This window comes from Terrapene carolina, unplaced genomic scaffold (genome assembly GCF_002925995.2).
Source record: "Terrapene carolina triunguis isolate 2854851 unplaced genomic scaffold, T_m_triunguis-2.0 Scaffold189, whole genome shotgun sequence".
Classification (NCBI taxonomy): domain Eukaryota; kingdom Metazoa; phylum Chordata; order Testudines; family Emydidae; genus Terrapene; species Terrapene triunguis.
Window position 1 is genome coordinate 10150886 of NW_020664540.1, and position 21400 is coordinate 10172285.

Sequence of the window (21400 nt, forward strand, 5' to 3'; positions counted from 1 at the left end):
ACATAGATCTTCTTTAATTATAGTCAGTGTTCAACTGTCAGCATATTTTTTGTTACTGAAATTTCAGAGTTTAATAAACCAATAACTGTATAAGCTACCCTACTACTAAACGCAATACCGTTTCTAATACTCAGGGTGACATCTGGAAGCACACCACCACTTTCTTAAAAGGCAAGAGTAATTTAAAAGTCACTTTCATAGCTCACTATATTCGCCAAAGGTCTGATCCTGGTGACAATTATTACCAGGTATCGGATTTATTCCCACAAGAACTCCAATTTAATGTAACAGTACTACTCACAGTTTTATGCAGAGATAGACCAAAATCCAGCAAACACTTACACACATGCGTAATTCCATTGGCTTCAATAGGATTACTCATATGTGAGTGAGGGTACTCACATGAAAAAGTTTTAGCAGGATCTGACCCTATTGTGCAATACTAATTCACTGCAGGGCCAAGAGACCCATTACTCTTCCCCCTTTGATGACATTCTCTGAATACAACAATTTTAGTAAACTATAATGAAGTTAACCAGTAATTTCTCCTTCTTACCTTACATTCCAGCCATAGTAATGTACTAAATATAAAACCTCTCCATCATCAATTTCTGTGCTTTTAATACTGGCTTCATAAATTTTCTGAGTTTTTCCACGTCCATATTTTACTTTCACTTTGGTTCCCGTTAGACAGGGCTCTGAGTCCTCCTCATCTTCCTCCCCTTCTGATTCGCCTTTGTTTTCAATTTCCTCCCTGTAGCAAGGTATATTTATAATGCCCATTGATTATTTAATTACAATCGGACCTAACATTTCCAAAGCATAGTTAAGTATTCCCTTTCTAATCAGAGGAAGGAGAAGATAAAAGTTTGCAGTAGGGCGTTCCTTGCTTCATGAAGTGCAATGTATAAAAAAAAGGGGCTGGTCATAACTTATTCAAGTCAGACACCTCCACTCTGTTTTGCATAAATCAGAAGTGTTAAAAATGATGCATCAGATTTATTCACAAATCACATTTTAACGTGATTTATTATGTGCATAACTAGCTCAAAGCTTTAACGTTTATCCTCTGAAACATATGGAGATCACAGAAAGAAGGTGGAGAAAATATATTACATTAACTCACTGTTTTGAGGCTCAAGTGAAACAGAATGTGCTGAGCAAGGAGACACTAACTTTAATTCTTAATATTTGCTTCTGATGTGTTATTTTAAATTTTTCCACCTTCCACAATTTTCTTTCAAGTTATATGAGACGTTTGCACTGTCAATGTAATGGCCCTTCTGTGGATATCTAATCAGTTCCACTGAAGCAAATAGTGGCAAACACAAGGTTACAATAAATGCCTTTATCCATGATATAATTTAAAAAAAGAGGCTAAGAATTTTTATCTACCATTTAACTTAAGGAAAGATCCATAACAAGGACTAGGTGCCTGAAAATGTCTTTTCAAAAACCAATGTCTCATCTGATCTACATACTTTCGTGCCTTTTAAATAAATAATTTGGAATAGAAGCAAAACCTAGAACTATAAGGAACCACAAGCAGACGAAATAGACAGAAAAAGCGCAGCTTGCTTTTTACAAATGATAAATGTTAGTTCATCTCTGACTATAACCTATTTTGCAGCAATAACAGTTTACACTAAAAGGAAAGACGATAACCAAGGCATCAAGTACTTACAAGAAAGATGACTAAGAGACTGTAGATATATGTAATACACCTATGCAACCTACTGTACACCCACACTGTATCTATGTTTGAATGGAATTTTTGCTTGCTGTGTTATTCTACAAGATCTTTCTTTTGACTGAAGGCGCAGCCTTCTTTGAAGTCACTGTTTTTTCCATGAGTGCATCAAAATGAGAACATCAGAATGGCCATGCTGGGTCAGACCAAAGATCCATCTAGCCCAGTATCCTGTCTTCCAACAGTGGCCAATGCCAGGTGCTTCAGAAGGAATGAAGAGAACAATGATCCACCCCGTCACTCATTCCCAGTTTCTGGCAAACAGAGACTATTGACACCATCCCTGCCAATCCTGGTTAATAACCATTGACCTATCCTCCAGGAACTTATCTAGTTCTTTTTTGAACCCTGTTATATAGTCTAGGCCTTCACAACATCCTCTGGCAAAGAGTTCCACAGGCTGATTGTGCGTTGTGTGAAGAAATACTTCCTTCCTTATTTATTTTCTCCACTCTAGTCATGATTTTATAGACCTCTATCATATCCACCCATAGTCATCTCTTTTCCAAGCTGAAAAGTCCCAGTCTTATTAATCTCTCCTCATATGGAAATGATATGGAGATGATGTAGCCAACACATTCTCCTTGCTTGAAACAAAAAGTCATCAGGCTTGATTCACTCTCAGCTTGTGCCCCAAGTGCACTCCTCCCCTTCCCATGGGCTAGAAAAGAGGAAGAATGTTGTCACAAGGAGCAGACCCAATCCCTGAATGGAGCAAGGGGGTAGTCAGGACTAGCAGGGTGGGAAGAGAGAGGCCTAGCCTGTTTTCACAACCCCTGAACAGCAGTGATTTAAACCAATTCTGCCTCTCAGTTTGTACTATGGCTGCTATTTTCTACCACTTGGCTCGTTACTCCAACATCTCCTCATTCTTCCACATTGTTCTGTTGCCTGCCACTCTCTCCTTGCCCTCCATGTTGCCCTCTCTCCTTCTCTGCCTCTTCAATCCATCTCCCCTTTTCATTTTTAGTCCCCCCCTTCCCCTTCATTTCTCCTTTGCTCTTATTAATTCATCCCCTCCTGCCCTCTAAATACATTTAAATAAAAATGGAAACAAGCGCAAGTTGGACATTTGCCAACCATCATTAGCCACTTTGCTTGTATGTTACATCCACTTTCTACCCCAAATCATAGAACATAAATAGACAAGACAGAGTGTGGGAAACCATCTATCACTACATGGTTGTACAACACCTAGCACAACACCTAGCTAGTGCTTGCGTGTACTACTGTGCACAAATACCAATATAATCCAAGCCCGCAGTGACAGAAGTCCATCCAGAGAAGTGATACAGCAGTGAATATTGTGTGCAACTGAGGGGGGTGGTGACACTCTTGGCTAAAGCAGCCCAGAAGTAGGGCTGGGATGAGAACAGAGCTAGAACATCCAAGGATGCACTGATTCAATACACCTCCAAGGAAGCATTCTCAAGATAAACTCCTGTATGGCCCCCAAAACTAGAATTCTGCCCTTCCTGACCGAACCCTTGGAGGAAGATGACAGTGGAAATACTACCTGCCATCTCCAGGGAAAAATCCTCCCTTAGGTACAGCAGGCCTCTGCTGTCTTGGAGATGCACAAGGAGGGGGAAACTGTGATGGGAGCGTGTGTGTGAAAATCATGGACTTGATTCACGTCTGATCTCCAGAAATGGAATCCTAAATCTCCCTTGTACTCAGCACTACAGAGTGCCGCTGTACCACCACACAGGCATTCTTTTAAAGAGCAGATGTAGGTTAATATGTACCTCTCTTGCATTCTCGCTTCCTCTTCATCAGATTCTTTATCAGATTCCTCTTGTTTTTTCATTTTCTTTTCTTTTTGCTTTGGTGTGTTCTTTCTCCCGAGTGGTGTCTCATTTTCTTTCTTCTCTGCATTCTCAAGTGTTTCCTCTACATCTTTATTTTCTTTGTTGCTATCTTTTAATTTGTCCTGCATTTTATCCTCTTCAGTTTCTTTTTTAGTAGTTATTGCATCGCGAGCAAGTCTCCTCCGTCCCTAAGATAGAAACGCAATCTGTTAAACAAGCATTGTCATGTTCAGGGCAGGGCAGGAGGATGCAGTGCATCCTGTGCACTGAAGTATATTTATTTTTCCTGTACAGAAGACAGATTGGAGGCCAATGTGAAGTTTTGCATTTGAGTTATCACATATTTATAAATTTAAAACATTGTGTGCATTCTGTTTACAATTATGGCATTCCAATATCAGAGTTCTAGCTTTTCATTAGTTTCCAGGTGAATTTTAAAGGAATGTGTTTAGATCTACAAGGCCTGTAGTCCCTGAACACATGAAATATCACCCTCCCTAGCTGACTATGGCAGTTGTGGTAAGTGGAACTACTTGAGTTGATAGTCCCATGGTTTAAAAGGGACAGAGATGCTCACAAGGCATTTTCCACGAGGGATCCTCAATTCTGGAAATTGCTCTCCTCGGTCTGACAGGACCCAGATTTGTATGCAGTGTTGTTATAGACGTGATGGTCCCAGGATATTAGCGGGACAAAGTGGGTGATATAATATCTGTTATTGGACCAACTTCTATTGGTGAGAGACACCAGCTTTTGAGCTTACACAGAGCTCTACTTCAGGCCTGGGCCTGATGAAAAGCTGCGTGTAAATTCGAACGCTTGTCTCTCTCATCAACGTAAGTTGGTCCAGTAACAGATATTACCTTACCAGCCTTGTCTCTTTAGATTTGTTTGCCTTCAGAGCATGTTGCAAGACCACTGGAATTTCCAAAGGGGTAAAGAACAGCAGTGGGGATAGCTGGTGAGTTTGAGGGAAGGGGGTCTTAACTGTTATGGGCTTATTGTTTTATTATTAAGCGGCCTAGGTGCTCTTTTTGATAGCGTCACATTTTTGTACTCAGAACATATATCCTTCTGTTAGAATGTATTTATTATTCAAACAACAATCAAAACCCAGTAGGTGCCCTAATAATTAAACTTATAGCAACATAATGGCAACCACCTGAAAGTATTACATTAGTCACATACAGATAATATTATCTACATATTATTTAATGCTGCTGGTTGGCTGAATTAACAGGTTAACTTTGCCATCCAAGAAGTCAAAGCAGCATAAAAAAACCCTTCCACTCCATCTTCTCTCCTGACCCACAACCTTCCTCCAACACCCTGTCAAATAAAAATAGCTTTTGCAGCATGCTGGAAAGTGATCAAGTTAGAGATAATCATAGGTGATTGGTCTGTATTATCTTTTCATATTTTCAGTGCTTGTCTAAAGCTAAACATTGTATATTTATACTATTGTAGAAACCACATCTTTTAAACTATTGATTTGGTACATTTACCACATTTTAAGTAGCATTTTCAGTAAGCATATGCTCACAGTATTTTTATTTTCATTTAATAAGACCCTTTCTATCAATCATTTAATACCTTGACAGGATCTAGTCACCAAAAAACTTCAATAGGAAACAAACTTCTGATGTTACACCTCTACCCCGATACAACGCGACCTGATATAACACGAATTCGGATATAACGCGGTAAAGCAGTGCTCCGGGGGGGCGGGGCTGCACACTTCGGTGGATCAAAGCAAGTTCGATATAACGCGGTTTCACCTATAACGCGGTAAGATTTTTTGTCTCCCGAGGACAGCGTTATATCGATGTAGAGGTGTATATGGAAGCTAGCTTACATCACAAGGATATGAGATACTAAATGTGCATTATTAAATATTTTAACTGGAAACATTCTTTGTTCTTTGGTAACTGTCAGAAGTAACATTTCTTTCCCTTTCAGTGTGCTAGTTTTAATCAATGAACACATAGTAACTTCCTTAATAGAACTAGCCAGAGTTCTAGCCAGTTAATCTAGATAACCCAGACAGTTAATTTCTTGTTCCAACAAAGGAAAAATTCTTTTAAATATTTTCTTATATTCTACTTTTGATTGAACACTAAATTAGACGGGTCACTGATGTATCTATGTACCTGCTGACATGGCCCTCATCACCACAGCATTCAAGCAATACTCAAAATAAAAAAATAAAAATAAAGACATCAAACAAAAAACTCACTATCCCTTCATTCCCTTCTCTGCATATGTGAATGAGTTGAAAGGCTGAAGATTTTTATTTATTTTTTAAAAGAGAGATAACATGAGAACACTAGGTCAAAGAAATGGGGTTTACATTTGGCACTTAAAGCTGTGAGGTGTCTGCTCATTCTTATCTCTTGCAGGAGGAAATTACATAATCTAGGTCCAGCTCCTGTGAAAATTCTCCCGTGTTCACAAGTCTACCCCATTTGGTGATAGTTTTATGGTTCTGGTGGAACACAGCTGTTGATGAAAGTCATGGTTGTGCAGGGAAACAAAATCTGAGTCAGAAGGGACCATCACAATCATCTAGTCTGACCTCCTGCACATTGCAGGGCACAGAACCTCACTCACCCACTCCTGTAATAGACCCCTAACCTTTGGCTGAATTATTGAAGTCCTCAAATCATGATGTAAAGACTTCAAGTTACAGAGAATCCACTGTTTACACTAGTTTAAACTTGCAAGTGACCCGTGCCCCACGGTGCCGAGGAAGGTGAAAACCCCCTAGAGTCTCGGATAATCTGACCCAGGGGAAAATTCCTTCTCGACCCCAAATATAGCGATCAGTTAGACCCGGAGCATGAGGGCAAGACCCACCAGCCAGACAACTGGGAAAGAATTGTCTGTAGTAATTCAGAGCCCTCCCCAGCTAGTGTCCACTACCAGCCATTGGAGGAGATATTTGCTGCTAGCAATTGCAGATCAGCTACATGCCATTGTAGGCAGTCTCATCATGCCATCCCCTCCATAAGCTTATCAAGCTTATAAGTCTTGAAGCCAGTTAGTTTTTTTGCCCCAACTACTCCACTTGAAAGGCTGCTCCAGAACTTTACTCCTCTAATGGTTAGAAAACTTCATCTAATTCCAAGCCTAAACTTGTTGATGGCCAGTTTATATCCATTTGTTCTTGTGTCCACATTGGCACTTAACTGAAATAACTTCTCTCCCTCCCTGGCATTTATCCCTCTGATGTTTTTTTTTATAGAGAGTAATTTTCCCCTCAGCCTTCTTTTGGTTAGGCTAAAGAAGCCAAACTCTTTGAGGCTCCTCTCATAAGGTAGGTTTTCCATTCCTTCAAATATCCTAGTAGCCCTTCTCTGCACCTGTTCCAGTTTGAATTCATCTTTCTTAAATATGGGAGACCAAAACTTCACACAGTATTCCAGATGAGGTTTCACCTGTGCCTTGTATAATGGTACTAACACTTCCCTGTCTCTACTGGAAATACATCGCCTGATGCATCCTAGGATTGCATTAGCCTTTTCACGGCCATATCACATTGGTGGCTCATCGTCATCCTGTGATCAGCCAATGCACCCAGGTCTTTCTCCTCCTCTGTCACTTCCAACTGATATATACTCAGCTTGTAGCAAAAGTTCTTGTTGTTAGTCCCCAAGTGCATGATCATGCACTATTAAATTTCATCCCATCTCTATTACTCCAGTTTTCAAGGTCATCCAGTCATCTTGTATGATATTCTGGTCCTTCTCCATATTGGCAATACCTCCCAACTTTGTATCATCTGCAAATTTTATTAGCACAATCCTACTTTTTGTGCCACGGTCAGTAATAAAAATGTTAAATAAGGTTGGTCCCAAAACTAATCCCTGAGGAACTCCACTAGTAAACACATTCCAGCCTGACAGTTCACCTTTCAGTATGACCCATTGTAGTCTCCCCTTTAACCAGTTCCTTATCCCCATCTTCTCAAATGCATTACTGAAACCTAGGTAGATTAGATCTACTGCATTTCCTTTGTCTAAAGATGATCTCAGGTAGCTTAGTCAATCTCCTGGAGGGTTTTGACCATCAAGAGAGAACTTGAAATGGACTATATTCAATGGGAAGTCAGTGTAAACAGTGGAACATTGTCTTGATATGTGAATGGAAGCCTGTGTTGTTCAGCATGTGGCTCTTGTGTTTGTACAAGTATGGCAATTCCCATGTACAGCCAATCCTCTAGAGAAATCTCATATCAGTGAACTATTAAGGACACCCAGTTCTATTTAGCACATAAATTAAAAAAACACCCTCAAATCAGACTACTTACTCTCGGGGATCTTAATTCTATTTCTTCTTTTTCACTTTCGCTGCTGGAATCATTTTCTTCTGCTTCATTTTTTACTTCTGCTGGAAGCATTTCTTGTTCCTCTTTTACACTTTCCTCCATTGGTTCTTCTTGTTTCTGAATGTCTTCTACCACTTTTGGTTCATTATGATGGATGGTCCTGAACTGAATGTTTGCAGAGCGGCAGTATTCTTCAAAACCATAAAGATACCTATATATGCAAACAAAGTTTCATTACATTTTTACCAATGCATATCTGATTTTCATTTCACTGAACTGCAAAAAAATTCCTTATTTTCTTGTCCGCAGAAGTGCAAGAGAAGAGCACTAACTCCTGGGAAAAAAAAAGCGAACAACCCCCAAAACCCCAAACCAAACAATAAAAACCTCAATCCTATGTTAAGAGATTTTGAGGTAGCATGATTAAGCAGTCATATTTGAGTGACTAAGTTTAACATTGCACGTGCACAGCTTTAATTCTGTCCCATTTGCTTAAGCATTCATGACCATCAAAAGCACATCATGCTATACTGTTTCTCAAACAATTGCTTCTACAATCTTAGAATCACCTTGCAATATTTTTTCCCATTCTTATATTGTTAGAGCGTTTTCAATGTCATAATGGTCTGTCACAACTTTACTAATTTTTGCATGCTAAATACTTTTCTCTGTAAAATATGCATCTTAAATTAGTACCCAGCTCAACTCCCATTGAAGACAATCTGAATATTTTCATTTTTATTTACTTCAATGAGTAGGATGAGACCCTTTGTCACCTGCTATTCAACAAGCACAACTTTCAATAGGTTCAAGTCAGAGAATGAGGTAGTTAACCACTAAGCTAGTTTAGCTGCAAAATGTAGGTGGGCAATATATGCCTGCAAATTTTCACTTTTCTTCTTAATCAGCAATAGTTTGCTGTGTACTTTTCAAATGATTACTTTAATGAGCTGTCTGGCATACACAACTGTAAAAGAGAGAATACACATTAATCTAAGGCTTAGAAAACATATGATATATTGCATTTGAGAAACAAAATGCAACCATGTCATTAAAGACTTTTGTACTGCAAATGCACAACGGTGAGAGTTAATGTTGCATGTGTAACCTTAACTTAAGCCTTCGTGGGTAAGAACCTCACTTCTTCAGATGAAGAAGTGAGGTTCTTACCCACGAAATCTTATGCTCCCAATACTTCTGTTAGTCTTAAAGGTGCCACAGGACCCTCTGTTGCTTTTTAGATTCAGACTAACACGGCTACCCTTCTGATACTTAACTTAAGCCATTCCTCATACTGGTGCCAATCACACAACCTCGGTGCTCAACTGTTCTGATTGTTTTCTTAAACAAAAAAAAAATTAAGTTCTTCAGAATTGGGCAAAACATTCCCCCTGCTTCCCACATGCAGAGCTCAATTTCTCCTTTTACTCAAAACACTGAACTGTATTTGCTCAACCTTTCAGGAGAAAAAAAGAAGAAAAAAGTCCACTCTACTTAGAAAGTGAGCCTGAAACATTTCAGCCCAGAAGGTGTAAGTATCAAAAATGAAAATACAACTGATCATCAGGGGTTAGAATGAAAAGGCTTATACAGCCTTAACTCAAGTGGTCACCACCACTCCCCCTACTCTTATACTGTAGCTAACAACGTAAGTGTGTCTGAAAGCCATCATCTACAGATCTATAAAGATATAACCAAAATTTCTGCACTGATGTTTGAAAGATTACTTCTGCAACACACTTATTTCTAGCTACATCGTACAGAAAGTTTAAAAGTCGGGAGCAAATAAATGCAAAGCTCTGCCCATAGCATGCAGCTATCACAAATCTCAATGGAAGTAGAAGTTTCAGAGTAGCAGCCGTGTTAGTCTGTATCCGCAAAAAGAACAGGAGTACTTGTGGCACCTGTGCATCTGAGGACAGAGTCTGTCCATGTTGGTAAGCATAAGTTGCAAACTGATTGTATAGCAGTTTTCATTGCTATATTCCAAAACAGTAACACCACATGCCAACAATGGAGATTTCCTGCTCTAAAACAAGCAATGTTCTAAGAAACTGCAACTGCAAGACCCTACATGGTGCCCAGCACCTACTCCCGTTTGTAGTGAATGGAAGTGGAGGATGCTAAGCACCACTCTCACTGCAGAACTCCGGACCTTGTTTGCAAGAACTTCTTAAAATCTGGTAAAATTAATGTAGCAACATAAGAAGAGAATGTGGAACACTTACTTGTCTACTAATATCAACTGCTGAGCTATCAAAATAAAGTGTTCATGCCACTTTTCAGATTTTCCATATTCATAAAACCATTCATTCAATCATCTAATAAGCTATAACTTACTTTCTATAAGCAGTTTTTACATTGTAGGAAGCAGCTGAGTTCAAAATAGGAATGCCAAGGTCCATATAAATTTGCTTCCATACAGCACCGCTGTCAATCTGGAAAAGTAAGTTTTATTTGTTAACCAGGAAAATTAAGAACGAAATTTACTGGGACACTGGAACTGTAACCATAATTTTCAAGAGCACAAATAGATGTTTTGCTTAAGAAAAATTTGACACTTACATTGTCACACCCACCCTGTTGATACACCAGTCTAAAAAGTTTGAAGAGGTTAAGATCCTTGTAGCCCAGAACAGGAGGTTTATTGATAGGAGTACCTAATTAACATAAGAATACAAATAAATAAAGTTACCATGCAGATGAGCAAACTTCTCTTCCATCCTATAGCACACACTTGATTGCTGGTACATTTTTCAATTTAGTGTCTGCAATAATATTTTTACCCATAAAAAGACATCCCAAGTCAGTTGCTCCCAACTAATGGTCATGCTCAGCTTTTGCGTCAACATCTGGTTGGTTCCAGGTGGGTTATTATAATGTTTGGCATCATAGGCCTGCAAACTACACAGGTTTTCTGACCCGCCTCAAATCTCTCGGGAAAACCCCATCTGATTGGCTGCCCTTACCCAAACAGCAGGGAAAACACGGAAGGGCAGCCAAAACATGGAAGGACAGCCTATCAGAATTGCTAAGGAAAAGCCTGGGAAATGGTAGGGTGTGGGAGTCGATAAAGAGAAGATCAAATGTTTGGGTGAAGGGGACATGGAGTAGAAAATTAAATTAAAGGGTCAGAATGTGAAATGGTGGAAAAGGTGACAAGAGAGAAAAATATTTGTGTGGAGATAGAGTATGAAACTAAACTAAGAGAGTTGGGAATCAGGTAGGAAACGAGAATCTATTAATTGTGAAAGAGGAGGCCAGAAATAAACAGGGCTAAGGGCTGAACATTGATGAAGTTGCTGCTCCAAGGTAGAAAAGGAGGCCCCCTTTTTTCCATGAAATACTATCTTTAAGCAATATCAGTTTGTCTCGGGACTGGGTCTTTACTTTTACTGCTCTGTTACTTTCCTTGTTTTCCCCACGTCCCACAGCTGCCTACACAGTCTCTCCCTGCTTCCTGGACTAACAGAACTTGAGTCAGGGTGACACTCCACAATGAAGGAAGAGGAGAAAGGACAGTAACAGAAGTAGAAGAATCACATTATAAAGAAGCTAGTATTGCTTACACATAACACGCTTTTCTCTGAAGCCCCTCCTTTCCCTCCCCGCCCCACTCCCCCGGAGAGTGCTAATTCCACATGGCATGGTCTTCAAAGTAATGCTGGATGAACTCCAGAAAAGCTTGCATAACAAATACATGACCCACTGACATATTTGTGATAGGCAAGAGGCAAGACTGAACAGGCTAGGTACTACTCCATTAAGCCTCTGTAGATTGGAAAATACCTTATTAAAGAGAAGACCAGCCTACTTAAAATGGTGACCTGCCATATTTTTTTTAATTATACTTAAAGATTGTGAAACCATTTTGTCTGAACTAATATAGTCTGTCTCCCTTTCGTGTGTTTTTCTATCAACATTTATTGCTATAGATTACTGTAACATTTTATGAACTTTTATGCACTCTTCCCTTGTTCACCAAAGGGCAGAGAAGGTATTCAGCATGTAACTGATTCTAAACTTACTCCTTTCAACCCCAGTCCTTTTAAATCCAGATATAACCACACGTGCTTTGCTATACTATGCTGTAATGTCACCACTGCTATGGAATCATTTTGGAGCCTGGCAATTTGGGGATCTACGAATTGGTCAAATAGCAGTTTTTAGTACATACGGTGATTACAAAAAAATTTAAAAGATATTTTCTACCCTGTGGAAAAGACCTGCTAATTTTTGACAAAAGTATCTAAAGAGAGTCTAGTCTTATTTGTACAATTTTTTCAACTTTGCTATTGATCAAAACGAGTTTGCAAACACAGGAGTGAAACTTTTTATATTAAAAAAGACAGCCATTTCTGAGCATAAAATATGTGGGCACAATATGTTACTTGCTGAAAGGATAACCTATTTTCTGGCTTCAATGCCTTTAGAAATGCTCAGGGTGTTAGAACTGGTTGCCTCCCTGAAATTGGAAAACTAGTATTGCATAAGCCACTGAAATTTGTGGTTCTAAGGAAGGTGAAACTGGGAGGAGGGCAAAGCACTGTACTATGTATGAAGGTATCTGCAGCACTTCCAATATATTCTTTGCCGTTATAGCATCTAACCATCATGTATATAACAGACTGGTCTAATTCTGTCGAGAAAAGCAGCAAATCAACTCCTTCCTTATTCTAACTATTGAACCAAGCTGGATTGCTTAGGTTGTTTTCCAGGTGAATGACACTGTTGCTCCACTACTAGTAGAATGTCTGTGCGTGATTAGGATAGCCTTGCAACAAGACTTAAAAATGGCACATTTCCAGATTTCTGGTGGCTGAAAGTTCCACAACCCAGGGCCAAGTCTCCAAGTGTTTTTATCCTCCAAATCAGAGTTGCCAGCCATAGCTGCCATAGAGGGACACCAACTCAGAGGCTATTTCAGAGATACTTTGGTTCTAGCCCATCAAAACTGTCTAAAAAAACCCAACACACCAAACAACAACAGAAAACCAAACATCAATTAGGCAGGGTTTGCTTTTGTCTGTGTGTTATGCTGATAAGCATCTGACATAAGACGACTTGCCCCATTTGGGTTACAAAATGGTTACAAATGTTTTCATCTGTATGTTCAGTTATTGGAATATACATGTTTCCCGGATGCAAGGGTGATAACATAATACAACACATTAAATTTAAAAAGAATTTTTTTTAAATGGGTTGGTACACAAAAGATAGTAAGTTAAGCAATGTATTACCTCTGTCTTCCATAAACTTGTAAAGCTGTTGGAGGAAGTTGTCCCTCTCTTCAGGATCAAGCTCTTCCTCAGGCTGTCAAAACAAAGGGAGACACATTGAAAATATTAGATGCATATGGACAGTCAGATCCCAAACAATTCATTTGCACAAAAAAGCCAAGCTACAATTGTTCACCCATATAAGGATAGGATATCCAGAAAATAAACCAATCAGAAAGGGCTAGCCACACAAATGGGCAAAAGTTTAAATAAGATGAGGAGGACTAACTTGGTTGGTTCCCCTCTGAAGGTTCAAAACCCAATATGCTGGAGTCTCAACTGGAGAAAAAGAAAACACAGAGCAGTGGGATCCTCAATCCATTAGGGGTATGACGTGGCCTGCACTAATATATTACGTGATGTCATACAGTAAAATCTAATATTGAATGTGTTATTTAAAAGACTTCAGCAGTTAACATGAATTCTAGCTTTCCCCAGTAGAAAAACTATAGTCAAGGTTGCAAAATGGTTTCCATTGTAACAGCCCCTATATCTTCAGATGCTCATACATTTCTGGGGGAGGAGGGGAAAGAAATCCCTTGGGGAATGAAACTTTCCATGCTTGGTCTCAGCTCAAAGAGGTCATCTCTGGAAACATCTCAGGAGTCACTTGTATAATTCAGAACAGCAGAATGTATGTTATCTATCCTGTTTTCTTTTTACCTCTACTATTCTTACACTGCCACCCCGGATAAACACAGCTAAACTTTGACTTGGATAGTCCACAATGTGAAGTAAAGCCTTTGCTATGTTCAAAGGGAAAATGTTAGAATAAATAAAAGTTATGAGGAAAAAAAATCACTTTTGAGCATGTTCAGTGGGATTCTGAGATTTTAGAGCCTAATGAGGTCTTGCTCCCTGCAACATCTTATGTATGCCACATTCTTCCTGCCCAGCCTGGTAGGCTTGAGGATTGCTGGTGAGGCTGTCTGTGCAAAAGTGGCTGTCTCAGAGGAAAGATGTACAGAAAAAGTCAAAAATAAAACCCTACTACTGTATCATTAGTAGAAAAATCACAGGCAGTTTTGAGAGGAAGGGGGAAGCAATAGAAAGGTTACTGATCTCAGTTTCAGTTTGGTCTGCATTCAACAAATTCTAAGCTTTCATTTTAATAAAATTACATTCCTAATTTTCTGTTGCGAAAATAGAGCCACTGCAATCTAAACTGATACACCACTGCCTTGTTAACTGAAAAACAGCCTCCTGTGAAGCATCGGTATTAGTTCACCCCTTCTTCACGCTGCTTGCTTCAATGAGCTGTAATGTCCAGAGCCCAATGGGGGCCATTTAAATACTGACATTATTCCACAGAGATAGTTTGTGTTTCTTCTCTTCTGATTTTTCTTAGAAAAGAAACAAGGAAATTAAATGCCAACCCACAAAATTATATAATGTTATAGTGGCCATTTTGCTCATCCTGTATATTCTATGGTATACATTTAACAGACATATAAGTAAGCTATAAAATTAACAATAGAATCACACAGACAATGCTGCATATTTATTAGTGCATAGGAACCTTAGCTTTTATATTTCCTGCTTTTAAAAAAATTAAACTATGTAATCTTAACATTGCAATTAATAGATCTCACCATTTACTGTAAAAGGCTTTTATACCTATGGATAAAAAGCATTACAAGTGCTAGATATCTTCAGAATTCAGAAGCACTTCCACCTTGAACTGTTTATTCTTGTGGACATATCCCCCAAAACAATGAAAATGTTGGCTAGAAATAGCTCTTCCATGAGCAGATACTTAAATATTAACAGTCTCTCAGTATCTTCACCTGAAGTTAAACAAAAGGCAAAGATGAAAAACTGTACAGCCCAAGGGAACAGGGGCAGGAAGACCAAGTGAATGACTATCCATGGGGAGCGTGGAAAACAGAAGGAAGAGTTAGGACAGTTGATGCACCTAATTGGCCAGTCACTGGACAGCAGATCAGGTGAAACAAAGACTCATGAGTTGATGCTGGAGAGCATTTCACATTAGGCTATCTATATGTTATCCTTATACCCTCTCTGTGTGTCTTGGGTGCAAGTGGTTCCCAGGTCACCACCTGCTGTTCTGAAGCAGGGTTTCATTTCAATTATCAACTGCCCTCCAGGCTTCACGGTCTTAATGTCTCTAAGGGAACATCCTTGCTCCTGAGTGATGAATTATTATTTCTGTAATGATAGCCTCAACCAATTGGGGCCCCATTTTGCTAGATGTTACACATCGAGAGACACAGTCCTTCCCTGAAAAACCTACAGTCTGAATAGACAAGACAAAGGAAGTTTTATTATTCCTGTTTTACAGATGAATATAGGCACAAAGGCTCAGATCCACAAAAGGTATATAGGCGCACAAGTTCCAGTTTCAGGCTCCACTGCAATGCACAGAACTCCCACCGAACCCTGTTGGTGCCTAAACTCACCCAAGCACCTATATTTTCAGAGTAAAATTTCCCTCATCACAGATGTTTCTGCCTCTAGGCACACACACTGCAGCCTCCCTCTAGGTGTCGAGGCACCCAGAGTTTTATACAACCAGGGGAAGATCGGCATTTGACCTCCTAACAAGGGTGCAGGGCCCAGTCCAGTAGATATGCTTAGAGACCACCTATCAGATATTTAATATTAATAATAATATATGGAGATATACCTATCTCATAGAACTGGAAGGGACCCTGAAAGGTCATTGAGTCCAGCCCCCTGCCTTCAGTAGCAGGACAAAGTACTGATTTTTTGCCCCAGATTCCTAAGTGGCCCCCTCACGGATTGAGCTCACAACCCTGGGTTCAGCAGGCCATGCTCAAACTACTGAGCTATCCCTTCCCCCGATCAGGTCTCATTCAAAATCTGAAAAGAGGAGGTGGTGATGGTGGCGGCAATACTCCACCTTATAACTTTTAGCCCTGTGGTTAGAGCACTCATTTGACATGTGAGGGTATATCTATACTGCAATAAAAAACCCAGGGCACGATCACAGCTGGCCTAGGCTTGCAGGGCTTGGACTGCAGGGCTCTAAAACTGCAGTGTAGATGTTCAGGCTCAGGCTGGAATTTGAGATCTGAGACCCCTCGATGGGGGTGGGTCTCAGAGCCCAGGGCCCAGACTGAGCCTAAAGTCTATGTTGCTATTTTTAGTCCCACAGTCTGAGCCCCATGAGCCCAAGTCAGCTGACCCTGGCTCTCAGACTCTGTGCCACAGTTTTTTTTATTGCAGTGTAGACATATCCTGAGAGACCCAAGTTCAGTTCCCCTGCCGTTCAGGAAGAAGGGAGACCCCTGTTTGAATCCTACCTCTCAGGAAAGTATTCTAGCCACTTAGTTCTGGGATATTCCAGCGGTTCTCAAACTGTGGGTTGGGACCCCAAAGTGGGTCACAGAGCAGGTCCTTTGGCTTCTCTCACCCTATTCCTCCTGCTGCAGCCTCCAGGATGGGGAAGATAAAGAATTGAAGGAACCTGCAATCTCAGAAATGTTATTGCCACCACCTGTCACCATTGAGGAGAGCCATATTTCTGTTGGTAGGTAGCCTGAACACTGCACTTCTAAGCATGGCATTCATGCCACCCCCTGCGGTAGATAGCAGGAATGCTGCATACTAAGCGGTAGTCCCATCTCTTCTCAAGTCCAGATATTTTCACCGGAAGGCTTCAGAATTTCATAGATAAAATCTGTGCAAATAATTTTCTCTGAAAATTTCCAGTTCCACAGTAGTTTAGTTTCTCATTTACATCCTTTTCCCACAAACAGGCTCTAATAAAGGGTGAGTGAGGCCCAACGATTTAGCTACATACCTTCAATCTTTTAACCTCTCTCTGCCTCATCTTATCTGTACAATGGGGTTAATATAGGTAACTCTGAAGGGTATTATAAGACTACAATGTTCATATAGAACTTTAAAGATGAAAACTGTATATAAAATGTCTAGTTTTACAACAAGGTGCACTATAAACCACAAACTCAAACAGTAATCAGAAATCTTGGAAAAATGAGTTACTTTAGATTAGTGAATTTGTCACTTGTAAATATATGTTGTATGGTATTACATTTACATTTGCTACTTACCTGTTCTGTAAATCCATGTATCTTAAAGAAGCTGTTTCTTGCTGAATAGCTTTGAAATTGTGATAGCCTTGTATGCAATTTTTAGACTCCGATTTTATATGCTATCCTAAAACACACGCACTTGACACCAGAGATGGACTGCTTCAGATAACATTTTTATCTTGCCTCTGAAAACCATTTACACATTAGAGAAGTCTGGGACTAGTGGCAATTTGGAAGCAGCATTAGAAGTCGTTAGTCATGTACAAGAATCCCAAATCTCTATTTCTAAAATGTAATTCATGGGTTTCAAATATTTGCACATATGCCCGCCCTCCCACACCTGATGTAAATTTAATGCTGGTGAAAGGTACCAGGAATGAAAATCCTTAGGACTGAAATCCTCTACTTATCCACAGAGCAGGTATAGCAGGGAAAGCTTTCTTGCACTGCTGGTGGGCAGTGACGTGACTCCGTGCTAACTGGAGGACACCTCCTCTACAGGCTAAAAGGTAGTCCAGCCATCATGCCCATTCAGTCACTGGTTTGTCTGCTCAGAGTGCCAACAAGGGTGCCAACTGTGATGATATTTATGATGCAAATACCTGTCCATTGGGAAGCAGACTTTGATCAAACAACTAATTTCACACAGGAAAACGCTGAACATGTCATCCATTTTTTATATATATCTGCAAATCTGGAAGTATTATATGAAACTTTCTAGGTAGCAACTTTTCTATTATAATTACACATTCTATGCTCTTATCATAGTGTACTGTTGCCTTTCTGAGAAACAGGGATCTGAAGGGTGTTGGAAAAAGTGATGCTACACCACGCTCCTGATTCAGCATTTAGGAATTTGACTTCCTTAGAACATGTCTTATTTTGAAAAAACTCCTCAGTCATCGTTTAAATGGGCCATCTTTCCCCCCCAGTTGAAGACTTCAGTAGGGTAAATTCACATGACAAGAAATCTATAATTTGACCTTAAAGATACATGGCCCTGCTACTAGGAGCATGACCAGGTACTTGCCACTGCCCTGAGAACAGAGCCCACCCTCTGCCACCATATCCTCCTGGATCTTCCAGTTCTTATTTTCAAACAGCAGTAACTGAGTTAGGCACCAAAGTTTCATTTTCAAATGGGAAACAACTTACTTCTGATCTCATATGAGACAGACACCTTTAAAGGATGGCCAGCATAGTGACCTGTTCCCCCCATATTTCCCATGAGATGAACTGGCCAGCTTCTGCAATATCTCCCATTAGGAAGACTCTCCATGAAAAAGATACAGGTCTGCTAACCAATTCCTCTTGAGTGGGAGACACTTAGGGAGCAATCTGGCTAGCACTGTTGCTATGTTCTTAACTCTTCCTGCTTCTAAAAATTTAAAAGGATAAGAAGAGATGAAAAATCCAAAGGGATAATAAAACAAAACACTACCTCCCCAGGGGCAATAGCAGTTAAATTTAGTCATGGTACACTGTCCAAACCTGAACACTGAGGGCCTTATACACCATTCCTCCCTTCCCACAACGCCCCACCCTCCAAAGCTCTTGCCCTTTGATCCAATCATCATTTAATATTATGTCTTACTGTAACTCTTTGAAATCCTACACATAAAATCAAACGCATACGCTCGATATATAGGAATTCCTTTTGTTGCTTTTGACTCAACAAAAGGAATAAATATATTTTAACTAAATGCATGAAGAGGGCTTGATTTGTCCACAGGAAGAATGTCCAAAGAGACTCAAACGATCAAACTGCAAGCTGCAGGCAGTCTCCCCTTTAAACACAGAGCAAGGAAAAAGTTAATCATTGGACATTTTTATTTCCTGGTAAACAACTAGCAATTGCCATCTTCCTTGACAGAAGAGTAGAAGTGCAAGAAAATAATATGCTTGTACATATTTTTGATTTTTAATAAGACATGCATATTAGAGACAGACCTTGAGCTTCTGGAATGTTTTCAATGCAGCCAATGATATAGAAGAGTTTCAAATTTTTATACCTCTAATTACAATTTATCCTCAGAATGGCTGTTACATCCTAATATGTATCTAGCACACTTTTACTGCAGATTTTTAAATTTACAAATTGAATACAAAAGTTTATAGCCAACAGATCTGTGGCAGATTCAAACTAACCACTCACTTCCAAATGGGAAAAGTTATCTTATTCAACCAAAAGGAATAGCAAAAATAATAGTAACAAAAAGTCAGTTTCATTATTTAAACAAGCATCCAAGTATAAGTTGAAAGCAATACAGTAACTTAGGGCTGCTATGCAGTATTTTGAAATTACTGCAAAAAAGTCTCACAAATTTAACCTTTTGAGAAACTCATTATGCAACATGACACATGTCAATGTTCTTCTAAAATTTAAATATAGATGTCAATGCGAAGGCTATCTCCAGATTTTCCTCCTGCACTGCCAACTGTAAAGAATCCCACACTCATAAGTTACCTCCAACAGGAGAGATAACCATCTGGGTACCACCATGCTGATCCCATATTCTCAGATCCTGAAGAGACTATGCAGCGACACCACAATATCTTGGTGCTTATCCTAAATTACTCCTTGTACTGAACCACTACCAAATCACTAAAGGCATCACAAAAAAGTGTGTCAAAGCAAAATTATGGATCCTAATCCAGCTGCGAGAAAATACTAGGTTCTATAATCACAAACAACTACATTAGGCCTGTCTGTTCTGACTCCATAATAAGACTATCCTTTGGATTTGACTGACACTATGCTGGGTATGTATTAAATATATATTTGTAGAGTTAAAGGCCCTCCATGTCATTTATCTGAGAAAGGCCTTCCATGCCTGTTGGCAGCTAGGCCATTACTGCACCACCATGGTAAATTTAAAAAAAAAATAGAACAGAGTGACTCAGGGTCCCAAAACAGAAGATGCATTGAGGATATTCTGACAGAAATGGGAATGAGGTTATTTTGACCTTGATTAAAATTTGAGTGATTCAACATTTATAATCATACATAGCCAAGACAACAGTCTTTTATTCATTGGCTCCCTTAGGTCTGCATCCCAGATTAGTGACGTTTTGAAGAAACCCCTTAAAGGAAACAAAAAAATCACAATTCCTAAATTCTCTCTTTAGCAGAAATATTGAGCTTTGCCCACAATTAAATAATTAAGATTAGACTATTATAAAAGAATAATCAAGATTTTTGACTTCATGGTCGAGAATGACAGCTCTGCTCAGACAATCTAAAAAAAATTATAAATATCTATACTCCACTAGAGAGCTTTATGATCCCTTTATTTTTATATCTTTACTTGTCACCTGGAAACAATGGATCCTACAGCTTTTCCTACGGACATATCTACATCTCTGGAATGCTTTACCTCCCTTTCCTTGATCAACAGATTATTTTCTTAGAATCAGAAATGAAAACCCCATTTGTTTTATAAGAATGCTGTTTTGTTTTTAAACAAAGCTACCCCTCCCCCTTCTTTGTTTGAAGCATACTGCACTTTTAGACAACATCCATTGTAAAATGACACCAAAAATTATACTAGACGCCGATTAAGCCATCTTTTAAAAAAAAACAAACACAAACACACACAAAAAACTGACTGGGAGTATGCAATTTTAACAAACGTTAATACAGATCAACGCAGACTGCAACAGTTCACACCCTGCAAAATGTGGCCTATTCAATTCTTATCACTACATACAGAAGAAAAATCCAGTGGGATTTTATATTCTATGCACATTCATCCTCATCTTTATCTAACCATATCAATATTCGCATATGGAAAACTACTCCATTTTTCAGAACACTATTACTAAGGCATAACATTAATATCTAAAAATAGGTTTTTATTTTATTTTTTTTAAACAAGGAAACATTTACCCTTGGCTACATGCTATACCACATTGTTCACAGATCAGAAACCTTGAACTCTAAGTCAAATCCACATTCTTAATAATGAAAAATGTTAACGTTGCAGGTTAAAACACAAACTCCTTACCTATGAGCTGCATTTTCTCTCAAATGAAAAATGGTTATATTTCCCTTCTACCTAATCTGCCCAGTGCCTGGACATATTTCATCCTGACTTCCAAATATTTGCTTTCTTTCTCTCTCACTGCACGACATCCGCAGTTATATAGCATTACTTACATTCTCTTCCATATAAAAATCAGACATTACATGA

The 21400-nt window shown here is 39.2% G+C and overlaps 1 protein-coding gene across 1 annotated transcript in view; it reads right to left on the reverse strand.

Moving 5' to 3' along the window:
• Positions 1-21400, reverse strand: part of ARID4A (AT-rich interaction domain 4A) — a 65153-nt gene that overhangs the window by 14833 nt on the left and 28920 nt on the right. The window contains exons 12-17 of the mRNA XM_024223905.3: positions 13129-13201; positions 10454-10548; positions 10229-10326; positions 7871-8099; positions 3499-3749; positions 557-754 (exon numbers count right to left, since the gene is read on the reverse strand). Of these exons, the coding sequence (XP_024079673.2) occupies positions 557-754; positions 3499-3749; positions 7871-8099; positions 10229-10326; positions 10454-10548; positions 13129-13201 (944 nt within the window). The remainder of the gene's footprint in view (positions 1-556; positions 755-3498; positions 3750-7870; positions 8100-10228; positions 10327-10453; positions 10549-13128; positions 13202-21400) is intronic.